This window comes from Petromyzon marinus, chromosome 37 (assembly GCF_048934315.1).
Source record: "Petromyzon marinus isolate PM22_M1 ecotype Great Lakes invasive population chromosome 37, UKy_Petmar_22M1.pri1.0, whole genome shotgun sequence".
Lineage (NCBI taxonomy): Eukaryota > Metazoa > Chordata > Hyperoartia > Petromyzontiformes > Petromyzontidae > Petromyzon > Petromyzon marinus.
Genome location: NC_133703.1, coordinates 17,562,298 through 17,587,398, shown reverse-complemented (window position 1 = coordinate 17,587,398; position 25,101 = coordinate 17,562,298). Strand labels below are relative to the sequence as shown.

At 52.4% G+C, this 25,101-nt stretch overlaps 1 protein-coding gene across 1 annotated transcript; it reads right to left on the bottom strand.

Annotated features, from left to right (window-relative positions):
* Positions 1-3,849: 3,849 nt before the first annotated feature.
* NOTUM (notum, palmitoleoyl-protein carboxylesterase) lies at positions 3,850-23,208 on the bottom strand. Its single transcript, XM_076072378.1, has 12 exons — positions 22,236-23,208; positions 20,801-21,721; positions 19,958-20,010; positions 18,896-18,991; positions 17,931-17,991; positions 17,521-17,579; positions 16,824-16,926; positions 9,472-9,684; positions 9,237-9,337; positions 8,663-8,810; positions 5,317-5,364; positions 3,850-4,356 (listed from the first exon to the last, which is right to left on the bottom strand). Exons 2-12 carry the CDS (start codon positions 21,508-21,510, stop codon positions 3,852-3,854), a joined length of 2,097 nt encoding a protein of 698 aa, XP_075928493.1. The 5' UTR covers positions 21,511-21,721; positions 22,236-23,208; the 3' UTR covers positions 3,850-3,851.
* Between the last annotated feature and the right edge of the window lie 1,893 nt (positions 23,209-25,101).

Below are 25,101 nucleotides of genomic sequence, written 5' to 3'. Positions count from 1 at the left end.
GATGTGTTGGTTAAAAGCAGTGGTTCGTATCCTTTACTGGAGCCGTGCACCCCGATGTTTCTCAATCGTTAAAATATGGGGCCGTCCATAAATGACGTCGCGCGATTTTGGACGATTTTGACTCCCCCCCTCCCTCGTCACACAAAGTCAGACCCCCCCTCAATATAACGTCACAAAGCTCTTCCCCTCCCAATAAAAAACATGCTTCAAATCGCTTTGAACTATTGTTATTGTAGTGCGTATTTAATGTGGCGCTGCACTCTGATGTTGGAGAAAACATTTATTAAAAAGTCTATTTAATTAAGTGGAACGTGTTGTCTATATTTATTTAAAGTTGCGCATTTTGATGTGACGTTACATTTCTCACCCCCCCCCCCCCTCGTCACACATCGTCACAAATATCTGACCCCCACCCCCTAGGTGCGTGACGTCATTTATGGACGGCCCGTAATGTATGATGTTAACACTCACATAGGCTTTGTGGGATAAAGTAGTTGTACTTACTTGCGCGTGCTTCATTTGTGTTTCGACGATTTACCTTAAATCTGGCCATGTCTCGCACCCCCAGAAAGGGCCTCTCGCACTCCCCAGGGGGTGCGTGCACCCCCAGGTTTAAAAGCCACTGGTTGGTGGAGGGGGCAGAACCACAGCGCCCTCTGGCGGCCAGCTGGGCAACAGCATCGCCCACACCTCTTCACACTTGGCCCATCCACCCCTCATCACTGCACATCGCTGGTTGTGTGTGTGTATACCTGTGTGTTGGGTTGGGTGGGGGAGCGGTGGCATAGCGCCTATCGCGCTGCGCTCCTAAACCCGCGACCCGAGTTAGCTTCCCACTCACGGCCCAACATCGGTGGACGAATATAGAGGGAAACTACCCGCTGTCGCACGGCTGAAGTCTCACACCCACACGGGTGGCGAATTTCTCGGTTTTATACCGACGATTCCGGGGCTCGTAGGGTTGGTTGGTGACGGGGCCGAGCGCTCGCCGCTTGTTCTTGCAGGGCTTTCGCGGTTCGATTCCAGCTGTCGCTCTGGTTAATACCGCCGTGTGTATTCACAGTGAAGAATACATCGTGCCAGATGCGATCTCTCTCACCCTTCCGGATCATCATCATTATTATCATCGGGCTTTGCGTCTATCACGCTGCCTCTCACGAGCGGCAAGGGCGTTGAGCACGTGGGGATGCCAGCACACAGGGTGTGAGCACGTGGGCGGGGGTGTGAGAGCACGTGGGGGTGTGAGCACGTGGGTGGGGGTGTGAGCACGTGGGGATGCCAGCACACAGGGTGTGAGCACGTGGGTGGGGGTGTGAGCACGTGGGTGGGGATGTCAGCACACAGGGTGTGAGCACGTGGGTGGGGGTGTGAGAGCACATGGGCGGGGGTGTGAGAGCACGTGGGGGTGAGAGCACGTGGGGGTGTGAGCACGTGGGTGGGGGTGAGCACGTGGGTGGGGGTGAGCACGTGGGTGGGGGTGTGTGCACGCGGGGGTGGTGAGCACGCGGTTTATTGCAGCAATAATAGAGTATCGCAAACCACAGACGCGTCTTGAATGGTTACCAACGGAATATAAAACACAAAAACAGTTTAAAACACGTGCTGCACCATTTAATTTCAGCGTCTCAACGACACCACGGTGGGGTTGGAGCGCTGGCGCAGTGGTGAGCGCCCCGCACTATGAACCCAAGCGAGCCGGGGTTCAGCTCCCGGCTGCAGCCGACGACGATGTCGAGCGACATCTGAAGCGGGTCCTTGGACCCAACCCCAGTCACCAACCGCCCGCTGACTGGCGTGGTGAAGTTACAGTTTGGGAGAATTGCAATGATCAGCAGTGGATGAAGAACGGCTGTACATTATGAATTTATTATACAACACCACGTAAAATGTACAGCGATTAAAGTCTTGTTCACACACGGTCGACAAGAGCGACCCGTCATCACGGTCGCGGGTGGAGGCTCCGCGTAGAGCCCAACGCAGAGGCCTTCACAGCCAACGCTGGAGTCCAGGGTTTGGGTTTTGGGTTCGGGCCACGTAAACTATCCGGCCCCGAATTTGTGTCGGCAAGTCCCTGCACCGCCCGACACAGCCAAACGAATTGAATTGTCGCGCGGCGTACAGGCGTCTCACGGCGCGCCCTGCCCGGCGACGTTCGAGAACCGGACCCCCTCGCAGCCGAGTTGCCCTCCGTGTTCGAGACGCGACCGCGCCGATGCAGCAATCGGGGCCGATGCCGCGGGGAAGTCAGAGCAAAATCCGCAACGTCCGGGAGGGTGCCACGATCCCATTCAAGAATCGATTTTTGCACCGCCGCGTTTCCCGTTTGTACCACCTCGTCCGCTCCATCCACCTGAATGCAACATCAGCACTCGTTCGCATATCGTTTACATATATCATTGATTATATCGGTGCAATGGCGAACCTCAAATCATCAGCAGTGATGAACCCCTGCGTCTGTGGACCCCCATTTGTTGTCCACGCTTCTCGCCCAGCATGTCACCGAGCAGAGAGATGGCTTTGCATCGAACCGGGAAGAGAGAGGGTCCTTGCTAATAAACACGTGGCAGTTCACCGGCACTGGTTCAAGCAAGCCCGACTCTGCTGGTGAGACACCGATTGTCAAAACCGGTGCTTTCTGCTCGCGTTGAACCAACGCTGCTGATGAGATGCACTCACAGAAGGCCGTGTGGCTTATGGGATCTGTCAAATATTTTTATGCGGAGGGGACGGACACGGGAAGGTGGCGGTTTATTGATCCTGTCACTTAATCAAATAGCCATGGTTACCACCATGGTTACCACCATGGCTACTGCTATAACCATGGCGACCGCTATTACCACGGTTACCGTTCCCCCTCAACTACGCTCCTTGATTCCTCCGCCCGTGTCGAGGAATCGGTCTTTAGCAGACACGGACTGTGTCGTCTCAACCGCCACCACCACCACCACACTGCAGGTCACAACAACTCACTCACCCACTCACTCACCCACTCACCCACTCACTCACCCACTCACTCACCAACGCACTCACCCACTCACCCACTCACTCACCAACGCACTCACCCACTCACCCACTCACTCACCAATGCACTCACCCACTCACTCACCCACTCACTCACCCACCCACTCACCCACTCACTCACCAACGCACTCACCCACTCACTCACTCACCCACACTTCTCTTTCCGCTTCTTCCCCGGCACTCAGATGCATCCCAAGGAGGGCGGCCCGAGAACTCCAAGCTGCGTCCACTGCGCGCTACATTAATAAAACAACATTCAATAAAACTCACCTCTGGCAAATATCAATATTAATGTTGTGGGTCTCGCGGGGGAGAGGGGTGGGGGGCAGTGCAACCAGCAGCGTGAGAGTCACCCAGCAGTTAAAGTCACCCTCATTCCCGCACCTCCGATTAGCACGGTTGGCTACGTGCGGCGCGAAATTAGTTCAGCAGGCCAAACGTACGCGTCCTCTTACAATGCCACCCGGGGGTCGGATTATCTGGAGGCGCACGATTCGTCCCGTTATCCGTGATTTTTCGTGAGTGACGGCACAGACGTCTGGAACGATTTTGCAGATAGCAGGATAAAGGGGGGTGGTGGGCAGGGGGGTGATTCGCACGCTGATGTGGTTTTCTGGTTTGTACCGCTCTGTGCTGCTCAACACGATGTCCGACGTTTCGCTCCACTCAGCGGTTCGCGTCCTCCCAACGCCGCGTTCCAAACCCACCGAGTCCTCCGCACGGCTCCCTTCCGTGTCTCCGTGCTGGTCGGCGGCCGCAGCCCCCTCCCCCCGGCCCCTCGGCCCCCCTCCCCGCAACTCCCCCCCCCCCACCCACCCTCACCCCTGCCCCTATGTGCCGTCGCTGAGCACGTTGAGCAGCGTGTCGGGGTCCATGCCGAGCTGCGAGGCCATGCTGCGCACGTCGAAGCCCAGCTGGGTGAGGAAGGCGATGGCGCTCACCTCCTGGCCCGTGAGCGCGTCGCGCAGCGCCGGGCAACTCGGGTTGCAGTGCGGCCACGGGCAGCTGTCGACGGCGCGGAAGGCGCAAGGCGCCGGTGCCGCCGCCGCCGCCGCCGCCGCCCACCGCTCCGCCGGGGTGGAGGAGGAGGCGCCGGCGCTGCCGCCGCTGCCGCCACTGCCGCCGCCGCCGCCGCTGCTGCTGCTGCCCCCCTCGCCAGCGACGCCGCTGCCAACGGCGGGAGGTGACCGTTCCGCCAGGGCACCCTGCGGCGCCGGCTGCTGCTGCTGCTGATGCTTGGTGCCGTTTCGAGACGCCGCGTGCTGGAGGCTCTGCTCCCAGCACTGCAGGGCGCGAGGTAGCGTCAGCCCCTTCACCTGAACGTCAGCCCAGCCACTAGGGAGCAGGGGAGGGGGGGGTGGACAGGGGATGTAGAGGGAGGGGGAAGTGTAAGAGGGGTGGGGAGGGGGTGCAGCAGAAAGCTATCAGCCAACTGCACCGAGCAGGAGGATGAGATGGAGACGGAGGGGGTAGATGGGAAGATGCGGTGGAGCGACATACGAGGAGAGTGGTAGACGTGACGTGAGAGGAGGTGGCGAATGGACGCTCGTGGAGAGAGACAGACAGAGAGGGCGCGAGAGTGGTCCAGGCGACGGAGACGGGCGATGAGCATCAGCTGCGAGCCGCGAGAAGTATCTACAGCACAGCATTGACGGCGGCAGCAGCAGCAGCAGCTGTACCACGCCAACAGTGAGGATTTTATTTTGTCATCCACAATTATTATTTTTTTATCTGCGATCGCGCCATCGTCGTTACGCCGTCACAAGACGACAAACCCGTCGGGAAATGTCGCAGACGGCAGCGCCACCCTTTTCCGTGTTCGAGATCGGAAGTGGATATCGTAGAGCTACCTCTGAGATCCCTTCGAGTGACCTCCGGTCCACACAGGAGGGAGTGGCACTTGCCACCCACACTGCCACCGACAATAAAAGCGACTGAGTTCACAGTCAAACCCGTTACTTGTGATTGTTAGCGTTGACTTTGAGCCAAAATTTTAACCAAAAAAACTAAATGCGTCGCGACGGTTTGTTTTGCGCAGTCATTGATACACGGGTCGACGCCGTCAACCCAACTCAATGCACTTTGAGAACCCGGTTCTAATCACGGGCAGCGGCTGAAACCTATATTCGAGCCCAGGGTCCCAGCGGTGCCGGCTGAGCACCCTGACCTCTGACCTCTTTCTAAAAGGGAACCCAATGAAGATGATGGTGTTAATGATGAGTGTGATGACGGTGATGAAGATTGCGATGATGGTGATGATGCTGCTGTTGTTGCTGCATCGCAGACGAGTCGTACCTGCTCGTGATAAGCGTGTGAGCGAGGCACGCGGGAGAGAAGACCGCCCTGTACAAACAAACACACGAACGGCCACACACAGAGATACACGACAAATATAAACGGGCAAATAAACAAATGAACGCACGTGCGAATGTCCCTGCACATCGGAGCCGGCACGCCTGGGATCGATCATTCGCTCTGTGCGAGTGGGTTGGTGGATTAAACCGGGACGCGTGCAGCTCCCCCACCCGCACACCGGGCGCGCGGCACGTGGTTCCAGCGGCGGGATCAGTTGCCCGATTATCCGAGTAGCAAAGGTAGCTACATGTGTAGTAGCTGCATGTGTAGTAGTAGCTACATGTGTAGTAGTAGCCACATGTGTAGTAGCTGCATGTGTAGTAGTAGCTACATGTGTAGTAGTAGCTACATGTGTAGTAGCTGCATGTGTAGTAGTAGCTACACGTGTAGTAGCTGCATGTGTAGTAGTAGCTACATGTGTAGTAGTAGCTACATGTGTAGTAGTAGCTACATGTGTAGTAGCTGCATGTGTAGTAGTAGCTACATGTGTAGTAGTAGCTACATGTGTAGTAGCTGCATGTGTAGTAGTAGCTACACGTGTAGTAGCTGCATGTGTAGTAGTAGCTACATGTGTAGTAGTAGCTACATGTGTGCTAGCTGCATGTGTAGTAGTAGCTACACGTGTAGTAGCTGCATGTGTAGTAGTAGCTACATGTGTAGTAGTAGCTACATGTGTAGTAGCTGCATGTGTAGTAGTAGCTACATGTGTAGTAGCTACATGTGTAGTAGTAGCTACATGTGTAGTAGCTACATGTGTACTAGCTACATGTGTAGTAGTAGCTACATGTGTACTAGCTACATGTGTACTAGCTACATGTGTACTAGCTGCATGTGTAGTAGCTGCATGTGTAGTAGCTGCATGTGTAGTAGCTACACGTGTAGTAGCTACATGTGCAGTAGCTACATATGTAGTAGCTACATGTGTAGTAGCTACATGTGTACTAGCTACATGTGTACTCGCTACATGTGTACTAGCTACATGTGTAGTAGCTACATGTGTGCTAGCTACATGTGTAGTAGTAGCTACATGTGTACTAGCTACACGTGTACTAGCTGCACGTGTACTAGCTACACGTGTACTAGCTACACGTGTACTAGCTGCACGTGTACTAGCTACATGTGTACTAGCTACATGTGTAGTAGCTGCATGTGTAGTAGCTGCATGTGCAGTAGTAGCTACATGTGTAGTAGCTACATGTGTAGTAGCTACATGTGTACTAGCTACATGTGTAGTAGCTACATGTGTGCTAGCTACATGTGTAGTAGTAGCTACATGTGTACTAGCTACACGTGTACTAGCTGCACGTGTACTAGCTACACGTGTACTAGCTACACGTGTACTAGCTGCACGTGTACTAGCTACATGTGTACTAGCTACATGTGTAGTAGCTGCATGTGTAGTAGCTGCATGTGCAGTAGTAGCTACATGTGTAGTAGCTACATGTGTAGTAGCTACATGTGTACTAGCTACATGTGTACTAGCTACATGTGTACTAGCTACATATGTAGTAGCTACGGGCCCCGCACTTTGAAGGGCCCCGCGCTAAATGCTTTCAAGCTATAAATTCCGGTTCAGTGATTCTGCACTTGCTCTATTACTGTAGTACTATACTGCCTTCAACTTTCATGAACAACTGGGCGTTTCAGGTTAGCGATTTGTCGTATTATCTGTGGCTGTATAGCAAATGAAAAAACACGATTGCTTTACTATGCCAGTTAAAAATTTGTGTTTCAATATTTAAGTGTTTTTATATCATTTTGAATTCAGGGCCCCATTATAACACGTGCTGCAGGCCCCGCGCTAGCTGAATCCGGCACTGGGGCGGGATTGAAGCACAGCGAGCGGGTTCTGGGGTCTCTCCCTCGCACACAGCGCGGTGGCGCTGGCTTCTCTCTGGGCACTCCGCTTCCCTCTACGACGTTTCGATCGCAACAGAAGCGGTCGTCACCTTTCTTCCCCGATGACGACCGCTTGTGTTGAGATCGAAACGTCGTAGTTTTTTGTTATTTTCTTTGAACCTATCCACGTGACTTTACCGGAGCCAGGGGGGTGACAGGGTAGACAATTGTCACCCCCTGAAAAAATAAAAAAATCGAAAATCTGAAACATTCTGCGTATGAGTGTGCGACACTCGGTCTGGCGGACTCCGTGCAACTGCATTGTCAGAGTGTGTCGCCAACCGATGGCGTGGGGTCATAGCCGATTTCTCATTCAATCATTCTTGAAATTTAAATTTGTTGAATGTCACCCCGGGCTGAAGAAAATCCTGGCTCCGCCTCTGCCAAATAATACTTAATTGATAGCTTGAAATAATTTAGCGCGGGGCCCTTGAAAGTGCCTGGCCCGTAGCATATGTAGCTACTTTTGCTACGAGGATAATCCGGCACCGCACACGACGCATGACACAGGCACGTTCACAACACGAGCCGCTGCCTCTCTCTGTAGTGCCCCGCGTGTCTCCTTGCCGCCGGGGGCTTCTCTCCCCGGCCCGGCCGCCAGGGGGCAGCGGCCCCACTCGCAGCCCTGGCCTCAACAACTCCGCGCCTTCGTCGAAGGCAGTCGCAGCATCCACCAAGTCACACCCCCCCCGCGCCCCCTCTATAACGTTTCGGGAAACGGTCCTTCCTCAGAGCAGAGCGTCCATCCAAATTATCCAGCAGTGGCCCACCCCCCACCCCTATAACCGCACCCTGCTGTCGCGCGGCGTGGCCACGCTCCTCGTTCGCACGGCGTTGCGATGGACCTATCGGTGAACGACCTCTCTTCGGTGGTGGATTATGCAGCGGCGAATCATTCGTTGTTGGAATATTCAATGGTGGACTACTCAGTGGTGGACTATTCAGTGGTGGACTATTCAGTGGGGGACTACTCATTGGTGGACTATTCAGTGGGGGACTATTCGGTGGTGAATAATTAGGTGGTGGACTATTCGGTGGTGGACTATTCAGTGGTGGACTATGCAGTGGTGGACTCTTTAGTGGTGGACTATTCAGTGGTAGACTATTCAGTGGTGAATAATTCGTTGGTGGACTCTTCAGTGGTGGACTATTCAGTGGTGAATACATTCGTTGGTGGACTATTCGATGGTGGACTATTCAGTGGTGGACTATTCAGTGGTGAATAATTCAGTGGTGAACTATTCGGTGGTCGACGATTCAGCGGTGCACTCATTTCTCGGTGGACCATCCAGTGGTGGACCATCCGGTGGTGGACCATCCGGTGGTGGACCATCCGGTGGTGGACCATCCGGCGGTGGCCGGCGCCGCCGCTGGTGCGGCCACTCACGGCAGCGGGTGGAGTGTGGCGCGCAGCTCCTGTCCCAGCTCGCGCAGGTAGGGCAGCTGGTCGCCGCCCCGAGTCGGCCCCAGCAGCTGCACGTTGTCGGCAGTCAGCTGGGCCTCGTCGAAGAGCCACTGCGCCACAAACACCGGGGCTGGGGGGGGGGGCAGGGGGAGTGGGTGGAGGGTGACTGGGTAGGTGAGTGGGTTGCTGAGTGGGTGGTTGGGTGGCTGGGTGTGTGGGGTTGGTAGGCGAGTGGTGTGCGTGTGTTGGTGTGCGTACACTTGGCACAGTGGGGGGGTACAGCTGGTGGTGCATCTGCGAGTCATCTCAGTCAGCCAACCCATGGCACCTGCCGGGTCTGTCCCGTGACCTCCTGTCAGTCAGCGAGCCTTCGACGCTTCGCGTGGCCCCAAAGTGCGCCTGGCCTGGTGCAGGCGCCATGGTGATGTCACCGTCAGTGGCGAACGGCGGGTATTGCTTCAGTTGTGTATACAGGTGTGTGTACAGGTGCGTACAGGCGTGTGTATGGATGCGCGTGGAGGTGTGCGTAGGAGCGGGTGTAGGTGAGCACACTCACTGGCGAGCGTCTGGAAGGTGATGAAGCCGAAGAAGCATTTCCACTCCTCCCCCGGGGGGAGATGCAAGCGGCACCGCTCCGGAACCGACCCATTCCAGAACCTGGGCACGGCGGGCAGAGCACGGGCACGGCGGTCAGCGTCGGGGCACGGCAGGCGAGGTCACCACGTGAAGACACCACGACCGTGAGCACGGCTGTGACGTCAATGCCCGTGACCCCGTGACCTCGCCCTCACCGGACGGCGTGCTGCATGGAGTGAGCGGGGGCCCCCGCGCCGCAGTCCGCCCCGGGCCGCATCCCCCCTCCGCAGCCGGGGGCCGCTCCGCCCCCCCTGCGCTCCACGAACCATCCCGAGTCGGCGAGCCCCCTCAGCTGGGCCGGGACCCCCAGGGCACGGAGCTGGGCGGCCAGGCTGTCCAGGTGCAGCAGCACTCCCGTGCCACCCGCGCTGAGCCACACGCGGGAGACAACAACGACAACTCTGATTTACAAAAAAACAGAAGCAGAATATTTAGTTACGCTGGATAGAATCCGATGGGCTATGAGGCTCTTCTTCACAAGCGTCACAGGTGTCACAACAATGAACAACGACGAACAACAACTTCAACAACAATAACAACGTCGGCCGAAAGCGGTCTGGAGTTCATGTTGCGGACGAGACAGCGCTGGGGCGGATCTTGAAAACTCGACAGAGCAACTGCCAGCAGTGGCGCGTGGATCCATAATACACTCATCATCATCACCATCACCGTAATACACTCATCACCATCACCATAATACACTCATCACCATCATCATCACCATAATACACTCATCATCATCACGATAATACACTCATCACCATCACCATAATACACTCATCATCACCATAATACACTTATCATCATCACCATAATACACTCATCATCATCATCATCATCACCATAATACACTCATCACCATCACCATAATACACTCATCACCATCATCATCACCATAATACACTCATCATCATCACGATAATACACTCATCACCATCACCATAATACACTCATCATCACCATAATACAATCATCATCATCATCACCATAATACACTCATCATCATCATCACCATAATACACTCATCATCATAACCATAATACACTCATCACCATCCCCATACTACACTCATCATCATCATAATACACTCATCATCATCACCATAATACACTCATCATCATCACCATAATACACTCATCATCATCATCATCATCACCATAATACACTCATCATCATCACCATAATACACTCATCATCACCATCACCATAATACACTCATCATCATCACCATAATACAATAATCATCACCATAATACACTCATCATCATCATCATCATAATACACTCATCATCACCATAATACACTCATCACCATCACCATAATACACTCATCATCATAATACACTCATCATTATCATCACCATAATACACTCATCACCATCACCATGATACACTCATCATCATCACCATCATCACCATAATACACTCATCACCATCACCATAATACACTCATCATCATCAATATACACTCATCATCATCACCATAATACACTCATCATCACCATAATACACTCATCATCACCATAATACACTCATCATCACCACCATCACCATAATACACTCATCATCATCATCATAATACACTCAGTTTAACACGTAGGCTTTCGCGACCAATATTATTCATAATAAAGGTTTTTGGGTTAGATCGCGTTTATTTATAAATGTGTCGTAACCCTCCACCACCCGACACGGCCAATCAGCAAAGAAAAGTGTCACGTTGACAAAAGACAAATAATTCACTACTTCAGCCCACCGGTGTGTTGAAGAGTTAATCCACATTTACAGTTTGAGTACGACGTTTCGCTGGTAAATACTTCCAGCATCATCGGGCAATTCGCCAGAATGGTAAAGCCCTCGCTTGCTCCCGGTTTTATATAGAGCAGAAGAGTGACGTCATCACTTAACTCATCAGGTGCAGTGATTAGAGGCGGAGGGGGGGGTAATGTAATTATATAATCGATTAGTAATCAGTCATTGGTTATGATTAGTAATGAGTTGTAGATTAGTAATTCTTTAAATCAAAATGTAATGTGTATTATTTAATAATACGCTTCCAGGCCGCACTGAGCCAGTAGCTGTCAGAGCGATTAAAGTTATTCTTGTTCCTCTCAATTTCAATGGATTCTCTAATTAGTCTTTGCCAGTAATAATTATCGCTAAAGCAGTTACACTTAGATATAAGCAATAGTGTATCTATGCATTATTGGAATATAATCGATAACATAACACAACAATCGGCTGATAATGTGTTTAAACTAACAAAAACTAACCAAATTAATAAATTTTCTAGACTACATAATAAACAAATCCCTACTGAAAACCAAAAATGTAAAAACAAAACTGTACTGAACTTGACCAACACTGTATTAACCGGTGACATGGTCTCTATCCTTTCTAAAGGCCTTAACTTTGCCGTTACCCCACGCACAATTCCAGTGGATGAGATAATTGCTGAGGTAGAATCAGCAGTTAGACTCCTTCCACATAATGAGGCAGAGATGACTAGACATGAGGTTGCTAAAATAATTGAGAATAGCAAAGTTCCAAAAGTAAATATTAGCTCTAACGAGGCAAAAGCCTTAAGAGAGCTGCGTGTAAATAAGGATATCCAAATCCTAGCAGCTGATAAAGGCCGCACTACTGTACTGATGTCACGAGCCGATTATGATAATAAAATTAGAAATTTACTAGAGGAAAGTACCTACATTAAAATTAAACGAGATCCAACTAATACTTTAGAACGTAAGACCACTGCAATAATTGCAAATTCATTAATCCCTAAAAATGAGCAATACCTAATTAAGCCAAGGGCCTCAAAACCACCTAGACTCTATGGGCTACCAAAGATTCATAAAATCGGCATCCCATTACGACCCATAGTCAGTACAATTGGCTCTGCCACATATCAATTAGCAAAATATATAACCAAACAAATACAGCCCTACATCGGTAAGACATCTTCATTCATAAAAAATTCAGAACATCTTGTGAATGTGATTAAAGATATTAAACTTACTCCTGATGATATTCTGGTAAGCTTTGATGTGATTTCTCTATTCACTAAGGTTCCAGTGGACGAATCGCTTAAATTACTTGATACACTAGTAAAGAATACCGGTTTACAAAAAGATATTCCGAAACTTGCTGGCCATTGCTTAAATAACACTTACTTCTTATGGAGAGGGGATTTCTTTAAACAAAAGGATGGAGCAGCAATGGGTTCTCCTTTATCCCCTGCTATAGCAAATTTGTACATGGAAAACTTTGAAATAAGAGCACTTGCCTCGAGCACATTAAAACCATCCTTTTGGTTTAGGTATGTGGATGACACTTTGGTTGTCTGGCCACATGGTAAAGATACACTTAATGATTTTCTAAATCATCTCAATGCACAAAACCCGGCCATCCAGTTCACCATGGAAATGGAGGTGAATAATACACTCCCATTCCTAGATATTTTGCTTGGACATGGCCTAAACGGTAAAATAACACACAGCGTTTACAGAAAGCAAACGCACACTGATGCCTATCTGAATGCAGAATCACATCATCATCCAGCTCAAAAATCCTCTCTTATTAAGACGCTCGTGCATCGGGCGAAAACAGTGTCAGATGGTGAGAGTCTAGTGAGAGAGATTAAACACGTAAAAGACGCACTACGACAGAATGGCTACAATAATGCTCAAATTAACAGAGCACTGAATGCCAAATCACGATCGCAAAGCAATACTACTGAAAGCGACCAGATTGTTAAAACAATAAAAATTCCATATATCTCAGGAGTAACTGACAAATTAGCCCGCGTTTTGCAAAAGCAAAACATTACAGTAAGATTTGGTACAGTACACAAAATTCAAAAACTAGTATCTTGCACTAAAGACGCATTACCTAAACTATCAACAGAAGGTGTATATCGGATTAATTGTTCATGTGGCAGCTGCTACATTGGGCAGACGGGACGTAACATCAGCGTAAGACTAAAAGAACATCAGAGAAATATTAAATTATCTCAAACACAACTGTCGGCAGTGGCAGAACATGCTTGTCAACAAGGACACTCAATTGATTTTGACAATGTTGCAGTGGTGTGTAAAACTAATTATTACTGGCAAAGACTAATTAGAGAATCCATTGAAATTGAGAGGAACAAGAATAACTTTAATCGCTCTGACAGCTACCGGCTCAGTGCGGCCTGGAAGCGTATTATTAAATAATACACATTACATTTTGATTTAAAGAATTACTAATCTACAACTCATTACTAATCATAACCAATGACTGATTACTAATCGATTATATAATTACATTACCCCCCCCTCCGCCTCTAATCACTGCACCTGATGAGTTAAGTGATGACGTCACTCTTCTGCTCTATATAAAACCGGGAGCAAGCGAGGGCTTTACCATTCTGGCGAATTGCCCGATGATGCTGGAAGTATTTACCAGCGAAACGTCGTACTCAAACTGTAAATGTGGATTAACTCTTCAACACACCGATGGGCTGAAGTAGTGAATTATTTGTCTTTTGTCAACGTGACACTTTTCTTTGCTGATTGGCCGTGTCGGGTGGTGGAGGGTTACGACACATTTATAAATAAACGCGATCTAACCCAAAAACCTTTATTATGCATAATACACTCATCATCATCATCACCATAATACACTCATCATCATCATCATCACCATAATACACTCATCACCATCACCATGATACACTCATCATCATCACCATCATCACCATAATACACTCATCACCATCACCATAATACACTCATCATCATCACCATAATACACTCATCATCACCATAATACACTCATCATCACCACCATCACCATAATACACTCATCATCATCATAATACACTCATCATCATCATCACCATAATACACTCATCATCATCATCACCATAATACACTCATCACCATAATACACTCATCATCATCACCACCATAATACACTCATCACCATCCCCATACTACACTCATCATCATCATCATCATAATACACTCATCATCATTACCATAATACACTCATCATCATCACCACCATAATACACTCATCATCATCACCATAATACACTCATCATCATCATCACCATAATACACTCATCACCATCACCATAATACACTAGTCACCATCATCATCACCATAATACACTCATCATCATCACGATAATACACTCATCACCATCACCATAATACACTCATCATCACCATAATACAATCATCATCATCATCATCACCATAATACACTCATCATCATCATCACCATAATACACTCATCATCATAACCATAATACACTCATCATCATCATCACCATAATACACTCATCACCATCCCCATACTACACTCATCATCATAATACACTCATCATCATCACCATAATACACTCATCATCATCACCATAATACACTCATCATCATCATCATCATAATACACTCATCATCACCATAATACACTCATCACCATCACCATAATACACTCATCATCATAATACACTCATCATCATCACCATCATCACCATAATACACTCATCACCATCACCACAATACACTCATCATCATCAATATACACTCATCATCATCACCATAATACACTCATCATCACCATAATACACTCATCATCATCACCATAATACACTCATCATCACCACCATCACCATAATACACTCATCATCATCATCATAATACACTCATCATCACCATAATATACTCATCACCATCACCATAATACACTCATCATCATCATAATACACTCATCATCATCATCACCATAATACACTCATCATTATCACCATAATACACTCATCATCATCACCATAATACACTCATCATCATCACCACCATAATACACTCATCACCATCATCACCATAATACACTCATCACCATTATCACCATATTACACTCATCACCATCGTTATCTTATACTGCGCCTCTCATAACAGAACGTCTTAATGCGCTGCACGTGAATAACGATACACTTAGGAGAGACAATCCACGCGATAAAAACTCGACAACAACAACAGCAGCAGCAATGATGATAACTACACTCGCGATGGATGGAGACAGAATGAAAGTCCCAACCGTGATCAAAGCCACGCGTACTAAATCACAATCGCGGCGCAGCTGACGTCAAGCCAATGGGTAAACCGGGTCGGGGTTTCCAGATGAATTTCAAAGCACCGCTGACAAGAGTCACAAACTTGAGGGCCAGCTTGACCGGAGAAGATGCAACGAAAGCCCCCCCCCCCCCCCCAAGGGTGGAGCGGAGCTCGCTGGGAACGGCGGCGAGAGACGGGGGAGAAGGAGAGAAGAGCACGCGGATTGAAGATCTCGCCAGGCACGCGCGCGCGTGCGCGGGAGAGTGACGAATCGAGGGCAGGCAGACGCAGCGGCTCGCTCGCGTCTCCCGTGTCTCCACGCGAGAGAAGGGGAAAACACGCACGTGCAAAGCAGTGCCGGATGAAGCTAGTGCGGGGCCTGTAGCGTAAGTTATGAAGGGGCCCTAAACCAAAAAGAAATTGCTTTAACTCGCATTGTAAAGTAATTGGTATTTTTTCATTTGCTCAACAGTCATATAACACGACGAAGCGCTAGCCTTAAATACCATGTCGTTCGTAAAAGTTGAAGGCGGTATAGTACTATAGTAATAGAGCAAGTGCAGAATCACTGAACCGGAATTGATAGCTTGAAAGCATTTAGCGCGGGGCCCTTAAAAGTGCGGGGCCCGCAGCTGCTACAGATGTAGTAGCTACTACATATGTAGTAGCTACTACACATGTAGCTACTTTTACTCCTAGGATAATCCGGCACTAGTGCAAAGTAGTTTCTGACACGTCCCATCAGCAGCGCGGCGTCGAGGGAGAGCATCGTGGCAGCAGCATGGACTCAAGACAAAGCAACGCCGTGGAGCGCATTGAGACGAGCGAGCGGGTGGAGGAGCCGTGGGCAGGACGCGCCTTGGGAATGTAGGGAGTGTGGCGGCGAGGGGCAGGGGAAGGGGCAGGGGAAGGGGCAGGTGAGCCTAAGCACGAAGTGGCAGCCGCGGGGACGGAGCGGTGGGCTGCTCGGTGAGGCTGTGGCGCCATCCAGCAATGGAAGTCTCACGGCTGACGATGTTTGTCGTCGTTCTCGTCGTCATCATCACACCGCTGTTGACGTATTGAATTTGTTTTATCGTTATAATGTCCACCCCGTGCCACCACCACCACCACCACCACCTGCCACCACGCGCTACCAAAGACAAATATCCCCCGTATAGCCTTAACAGACTGTTTGGGCAAGTGTTCACGAGGGCCGGACGGCACATGCCGAGGGTGGCTGGACCAGCACCACGTCCGACCGCCTTTGTCCCCCCCCTAGTGAGGATGTTTACACACCGCGCCAGGTACTCATTTGACCTAGGGGATGGGTCCAAGACCGATTCAGACAATCGTCATCGGGAATCGGAACTCGGCCCGCTGGGTTTTGAGCGCGGCCGCTCCCCGCCACCAGCAACCACCACTCACCTGCTGCCTGCCAGCATGATGGTGCGCGCGTGACCCATCCCGTGCCTCACCAGCTCCACCACCACCTCCCGCAGGATCCGCGCCCCCAGGAACGCGTACCCACCTGGGGGCCAGGGGGGAGAGTGGGCACGGGGGGGGGGGCACGGGGGGTACGGAGGGAGGGGTGGCACGGGGGGGGCACGGGGGGGGGGGTGGCACGGGGGGGGCACATCAGCTGTTTGGACAAAGGATCGGCCACTTGAACCAATCAACCCACTGCTCAAAATCAGTGGCTCAATAAAGCAACCAGTCTCCCGGATCATTCAACGAACACAAGCGACCGATCGCTGCGTTACTCAATAAACCACCTCCCATAACGATCAACCATTCAACAAAAGGCTCGACCAACCGAGCAACCGATGCATCAATAAACAGATCCACTCATTGAATTCATTAACCAATCACTTAATCAACAAGTCACGTAATCCATATCCACGAATGGATTGGCCTCTGAGTGACCCACTCAAATCGGCTACTCAATCCACCCGGCGAGCATGGAGCCGAAGGCGATTTTTGAGTTCGGGCCGGGTGACCCACGCGGGCGGCGGGCGGCGGGCGGGGGTGGGGTGGGGGGCGGGGGTCTGGAGCGGCACGAACCGCTCCGGATCACGGAGGCCTCGAGGCTCGGTGAAGGCCGTCGCTGCGGCGGGGATCTCACCTCGACTGGAGCGCGGCGCGTTCCCGCTCCACACGTCACTCGAGCAGTACGGCACGAAGCTACAGCAGACAAAGACAAAGATCCCCCGTGTAGCCTTAACAGACCGTTGGGGCAAGTGCTCTTAGCGAGCAACCTATGAAGGCCGGCACGGCACACGAAGGGGGTGGTTGGACAGCGCCACGCCAGGCCGCCTTTGTCTCCCCATTGCTGCCGTTTACTCACCACGCCAGGTGCTCATTTGAGGCTGAGCCGACCTAGGGAAGGCCCAGGACCGGTGCCAATATAACAAATTGGGACCACACACACAGCAGCAGCAGCATCGCCCCTCCTTCTGTAAAAAAAAAAACTTGGTAGGGCACTCCTGCAAGCGAGTCTTGAGACTCAGCCGCCCACCCTCCCTCGCCACTTACACGGTGTTTGCGTTCCACCAGTGCGGGTTCTCCTCGGGGCGCGGAGACAGGATCCCGTTCCCTGCAGCCGGAACCACGGGGGGAAGGGAACCACGGGGGGAGATGGGAACCACGGGGGTGGCGGGGGGGGAGAACAACAGAAGTCACATCACAGCGATGTCAGCGTGCCCCTGAAAGTCTCTTCAAAGTTGTTTTGATTCGGATTAAGGAGGGGTTGAACTATGCAACCCAGGCCCTGCACCGCCTCACTCTAACATCAATAGCGTCACCAACAATAACAACAGCGACAATAGTGTCACCAACAACAATAGCGTCAACAACAACAACAATAACAACAATAGCGAGGATTGCATCGACAACAACAATAGCGTCAAGAACGAAATCCTACGCCAATAGCAACAGAGGAGCAGGGTCTGTGCACGTGCTGTCGTGGCTGTGGTGGAGGGGAGGTTGAGAGTGTGTAGCTGCTGTACATTTCCACACGATGATGATAAAGCCACTTTGTTGAGCTACGATCGCTTCTGGAAAAGAGCTATTTCGCTCCGTGGGCTTCACCTGTTAAAATACATTTTCTTTTTAAAGTTTCGTTTTTAGTTAAAATAACAAAAAGTTTACTTAAAATAAAAAGTTTAGTTTTTTTTAGTTATAGTTTGTGGAGTTCTTTTCCACATCCGTCCCTCGACATAAAAAAAATGTACACATCTCATCAGCAACACGACCTCGTGGGAGTTGTCCACCGGTCGCAGCGGCGCACAGCATTGTTGGTTCGACACGCGCAACGCTGCTGAAGACGTCTCGACTCACGGCGTCTCGACAGCAGCGGCAGGCGTCACCGCAACAATCACTGCTGGTGAACTGTCACACTCCAGCTGGGGGTTGGTGGCGTGCGGGGGGTGGGATGAGGGCGAAGGGCGGAGGGGGCCGGGTGGTCACGTGACACCCCCCTCCTCCTCGTCCTCGCTTACCTGTGCGCGTGTGGGGCCACTCGGCGGAGCTCATGAGATGATGGAGGGACGCGAATCGCGCATCGCAGCTTTCTCTGCTGTGACAATACCAGCCTCCTGGGGGCGGGGGGAGAGTGGGGGAGAAGGGGGGGGGGGAGAAGGGGGGGAGAGAGGGGTCAGCGTCATCACCAAAGGAGCAGCGAGGCATCGGTGCTTGTCGCCTGTTTACAGCCCTGAGCCAGCGGTGGAAATTCCACATTCCTATGGCGGGTGCGAGTAGATAGCACACTTATGTATGTGTGTTGAACTTCTTTCGCACCGTACGTAGCCAACCGTGCTAACTGGAGGTGCGGGGGAAGGACAAACAAACTAAACACAAAATAAATGAGTTTGTCAATCTAGATGATGATGATGATGATTCAAAAAGTGCATAGCTCCAGTGGCTTCCTGATTGGCGGAAGAAAGAGCGTTCCAGACGGGCATCTGTTAAAACGCGCCGCAATGCGGTAACCACCGTCTTTGTTCGACGACTTGACAAAAAGCCACCGCTGCTGCGGGAATGGCCAGAGTTCACGTGATGGTTCATGCTCCTTGGACTGACACAACATGGTACTCGTTTTACCGAACTCGGAGTGACGATGATGAGCCGAGTCAACCCCCCTCCCTCCCAAACATGGTTTTTGACCTCGCGACCTTTCCGATCGCCGCTCCTTTGCTGAGCCACGTGGGCAGATGGATCCATCCGGGGGGAAGAGACTTCAATTCCTCAGCAACTCAAAGCGCCTTACATCTCATCCCACGGGTAACCCCCCCCCCCATCTCCCACCCCCAGTGGCAGCTGGCCCTGTGCAGCACAACACGTGCGCATGCAGTGCCGGCCTGCAAACAAATAGACGCAGGGACTCGCACAGAGACCACCCCCCCCCCCCCCATTTACTGACACCGAGGCAAACGTACAACCCACGGTGACCCAGAGACTCACTACAGGGGGAAAGGTCAGGGTTGAAGTCACGGGGTCAAGGTCGACAGAGGCTGGGGGTCGGAGTCTCTCCGAGCGTGCGATGGCACCAGCGGCCTCCTCACCTTCAAGGAATATCAGCCACCGCTTGCTACCCTCCGACTTGCGGATATAATACCTGTTTGCCGGGGGGGGGGGGGGGCAGGGATCAGCGGTTAGACAAGGGATCGTTGCAGGGGTCTCCAAGGACTTTGGAAGTCATCGGGGATCATCGGGGGGCTCTTCAGAAAAACAACTGTTCTGGATTTTAGGGTTAAAGAATTAAGGAATCGTATTCCGAACATACCCCCCCCCACCACCACCACCACCATGGAATGTTGGGCACTGTCAGAGACCGGTCGGGGTATGTCGGAGACCATCAGGAACTATTGGGGACCATCAACGGGCATGCTGATCAGGGACCTATAGGAGCTATCGGAGGCCATAATGTATGATCAGGAAGCATTGGTGGCCACTGCAGACCATCAGTGATCACCGGAGATCACTGAAGACCAACAGAGGACAATGCACAGGTATCAGGGGCCATTGGAGACCACGGGTGGACGCTGGAGATTATCAGCAGCGATTGAAGGGGGACCAATCATTGAACATTCGTGATTATTATAAAAGGGACCTCCACTTGGGGATCCATCAGTAAAGCAGGGACAGGTGTAGACCAACGGGAACCATCCGTGAGAATTCGCGATTAGCGGGGGGGTGGTCGAGGGGTTTGGAGGGATGGTGGAGGGGTGGACGGGGGGATGGTGGGGGAGTGGTGGTGGGGGGGTGGGCGGGGGGATGGTGGGGGGGGGGGTGGGCGGGGGGATGGTGGGGGGGTGATGGTGGGGGGGTGGTGGTGGGGGGTGGGCAGGGGGATGGTCCTGAGTGGTGGGGGATGGTGGGGGGAGGGGGGATTGCCGCGCACGCACCCAGCGGGGCTGCCGTCGTTACAAGTGACTTCTCTGCCGCTGCCGAGGAATCGCAACCGCAACGCATCCGCCCCGCGCTCTGCCGCGCCGCCACCGCCGCCACCGCTGCTGCCGCCGCCGCTGCTGCCGCACGCGTGCAGGGAGCGCGCCAGGCTCCCCAGCTGCGCGCTCAGCCACTCCGCCGCCGGCTCCCTCGGCTCCCGCTCCGAGGCTTTGCCTGCCGGTGGGCTCTTCATGACCTGCGCAGCCGCGGCAGCCGATGCCACCTTCACGCCAGATGCCGCTTGTCGAGAATGTTGGGCCATTCCACCGGGCAGCTTCAGAGGTCTCTGCTGATGATGCTGCTGCTGCTGATTATGCTGCTGCTGATTATGCTGCTGCTGATTATGCTGCTGCTGCTGATGATGATGATTCCAAGGGTCCATCCTTACACCCCCGGGCCCCCCAGTCCCCACGGTGCCCCCGGGCCCCCCGGCGCGGTTTAGGGCCTGCATGTCCTCCCCGCCACTCGGCCCGTGCTGCCCGTGGCCGCGTGGGGGCCTCTGGTCTCGGTGGCGCCGCGCGGCCACGTTGGGCCCCCCCCTCCAGGAGGTGCGGCGAGGTTGAGGCCACGGGGACGCGGGGCCCGAGGGAGCCGCCGGGGACCCGGGGAGTGACCCGGGGAGGATCGCGAGGGCCACGAGCAGTGGCCAGACGCGCGGGGGAGACATGGCCGGGGCCTCCTCTTGCTGCTGCTGCTGATGATGCTGCCGCTGCCGCTGATGATGCTGCTGCTGATGATGATGCTGCTGCTGATGATGCTGCTGCCGCTGCCGCTGATGATGCTGCTGCTGCCGCCGCTGCTGCTGCTGATGATGCTGCTGCTGATGATGCTGCCGCTGCTGCTGCTGATGATGCTGCTGCCGCTGCTGCTGCCAGAAGCTGCAGCAGGCGGAGGACGAAAGACATCAGCAGCAGTAACAGCAACAACCATCTTCATCACCATCAGTATCAACAACATCATCAGCAATAGCACAACCGCTAGCATCAACATCAACAACATAAACAGCAACAGCACAACCAATCATCGTCATCAGTATCAGCAGCAGCAGCAGCAACAGCACAACCATCATCATCACCACCATCAGTATCAACAACATCATCAGCGCAATAGTCATCACCGTCAAGAACAGCACAATCATCATCATTTCCATCGGCGTCAACAGCACAATCATGACCGTTAGTATTACCTTATACCACCATCATCACGAAAACACCATCAGCACCACCATCACCACCACCACCACACATCAGCACAATGTGGGCACGAATCACACCGTTAGTATTACCTTATACCATCATCACCACCAAAACACCATCAGAACTACCATCCCCACCACCATCACCACCACCACACATCAGCACAATGTGGGCACGAATCATCCCGGGTACTCACGAATTGAGGTCTCTATGGTAGAGTCGACGTCTCAGTGAGAAGAGTCGAGCTTGAAGAGTCCGCGTATCTATGGATGAGGCAGGGTGTCTATAGATGAGGTACTGTATCTATGAATGAAGCAGGGTGTCTATGAATGAAGCAGAATGTCTATGAATGAAGCAGGGTGTCTATGAATGAAGCAGGGTGTCTATGAATGAAGCAGGGTGTCTATGAATGAAGCAGGGTGTCTATGAATGAAGCAGGGTGTCTATGAATGAAGCAGGGTGTCTATGAATGAAGCAGGGTGTCTATGAATGAAGCAGGGTGTCTATGACTGAAGCAGGGTGTCTATGAATGAAGCAGGGTGTCTATGAATGAAGCAGGGTATTTATGAATGAAGCAGGGTGTCTATGAATGAAGTAGAGTGTCTATGAATGAAGCAGGGTGTCCATGCATGAGGAAGGATGTCGCCACTGCATACGAAACAGACTTTGTCGAGTTTCGTTCCGCGTCCGAGTGGTGCTGGAAGGAGGAGAGAGGAGGAGGAGAGAGAGAGAGGAGGAGGAGAGAGTTTTTGAAGGGAGTGAGAGTCAGGGGAGGGGAGTAGTGGGAATGTGGAATGGGGGGGGGGTAACTCCCCCGGGTGGAGGCGTGGGCGGGTGGGTGATGGCGGTGAGGTTGCTGCTGCTGATGAAGGAGATGGTGGTTGTTGATGATTCTGTTGATGATGGTGAATGTTGATGCTGCCGCTCATGCTAGTGATTATTATGATGGTTCTTGGTGGTGGTTGATGGTCGTGACACCGATGCCGGTCGTCGTGTTGATGTTGCTGACAACATCACCATCGCCATCACCATCGCCGTCACCTGCCAGTGTTTAAAGCTATCGAACCCCTAATGAGCGGCCACTTCAAACAGCGACCGCGCGCACCTGTGGACTCTGATAAACGATACCAGGCGGGAGCGAGGGGGGGGGCACCCCCTCACCCCCCTCACCCCTCCCCTCACTACCCCCATACACACACAGAACCCCTCCCCACACATCCGGTGAGACAGGTAACAACCCCCTACCCACTGCCCCTCCCCACGGGGGGGGACACCTGGGGATGGGCACAGGGAACTTATTCCCCCCTCCCTCACAACCTGCACCCCCCCCACCCTTCCCCCATTCCACCCGCCCCTCCGTCTCCCCTTCTCTCCCAAGTCCCCACGTGCGGTGGTTGCTATGGAGGAGGAGGGGGAGGAGGAGCGGGGCACGCTATTGGCGGGGAGGGATGGCGACCAATTAACGGTGGGGGTAAAAGGGGGGGGGGTGCGCGGGGTGGGGGGGGGGCTCTTAATTGTCCCTCTGATCGCCGCTAATGGGGCGCGTGCACTCCGGGGTCGAGGTTCCTCCTCCTCCTCCTGCACGCGGGGAGAAACGGACCCGGCAGATGCCGCAGCTGCAGCGCGTCGACAACTCGCCACGGTTCTCAATGCCCATGCGAGTGAATGATCCACACGTCACGTGTGCGTGTGGTGCGCGCGCGCGCGTGCGTGCGCGTGCGTTGTGGTGTTTGCGGCGAATCCCGAGGCTTGCTGGCGAGACGTTGAATGTCGACTCCCGGTCCCGGTTCGACGCGTGTCGCCCGACTAATGCGTCGTCGGGTCGCGCTCACGAGCACCGCACGCGTTGCCCGCCGCAAAAAAAAAACGCAAACTACCTCGCTGATGTCGCCAATGTGCATGAACCATCACGCCTGCAGCTCCGCCCGTAGTCGTGGGCTACAGCCACCCGCATCGAGCGCTTTCAGACGCGCTCCTGCGGCCGTCTGGAACGCTCTTCCTTCCGATACGGAGCGATGCGCTTTTCAATCGAGATTGAAAATGTCATTTCTTCAGGACTGCTTTTTGTGTTTTAGTCTGTTGTCCTTTTCGCACGCGCCTCCGATTAGCGCGGTTGGCTACGTACGGTGCGAAAGAAGTTCAACGTACGTACTGTACGTGTCCTGCCCAAGCACACCCCCCCTCCCACCTCCAACTCGCGGTGAAGGGATTCAGTGCGGCTGCCTGATGGGATGGGTAAGAAACCCAACATGTTGTTATTGATGCGGAGAGACGTGAGATGAGAAGGAAACATTGCTGATGTGTCTCTCTTCTCCGCGTCTTTGTGTTGAGTTACATTTCATTTTTTTGTTGCATGGGTTTCGGCCACGTGATGCTAGTTTTATGCCAAAATTCTTGCCGTGAACCCCTCCACCACCCGACGAGATTGCCACCTTTAGACAGATGTCGTTATTGATGCGGGCCTATATGTATTGATCAGATTATGACTGATAAGTAACAAATATGGGTCACACACTCCAGTTCATTAAAAGTATTATTATTGTCCCACGTGTTCACCTAGGAAAGTCTCATCGAGTCTCAATACTTTGTTTTTTTTTTATAAGGAGAGAGAGTCCTGCCAAAAAGGGCTGATGTTGGTGTTGTGAGCAATCCCAATTATTTTTGCAGATACATTTGAGCATTGCGATGCTTTGGCCAATACCAGTTACGCTGCGTGCTTTTTTTTTTCATTTGGCCGGCGAAGGGAGGAATTCCGACAACGTGGAGAGAGCCCCCCATGCAGAACAGGGGGAGTGAGCAGACAAACTCCACGCGCGGAGAGGCAAGTGCGCCCGAGTCGGGAATCGAACCCAGGGTTCCTTCTTGCTGTGAGGCGCGAATGTCAACCACCGCACCACCCGGGGGGGGGGGGGGGGGGGGCGTGGTGGCTTCTGTCATCTGACCAACAACCATCAGGAACCGCGTAGCACCGAGGTTCCCATTCGTTCGCGAATCGGAAGGTTCCACATCGCCCATTGGGCGAATGACAAAATCGCTCCACGGGTTTCTGTCCCTTCGCGTTA

Excerpts from the sequence above, each read along its gene's own strand:
- NOTUM (XM_076072378.1), bottom strand. The coding sequence starts at position 21,510 with ATGTCTCCCCCGCGCGTCTGGCCACTGCTCGTGGCCCTCGCGATCCTC. Across the intron at positions 20,011-20,800 it reads AACGACGGCAGCCCCGCTGG|GTATTATATCCGCAAGTCGG; the intron begins GTGCGTGCGCGG and ends CCCGGCAAACAG. Across the intron at positions 18,992-19,957 it reads GTGGCTGATATTCCTTGAAG|GAGGCTGGTATTGTCACAGC; the intron begins GTGAGGAGGCCG and ends CCCCGCCCCCAG.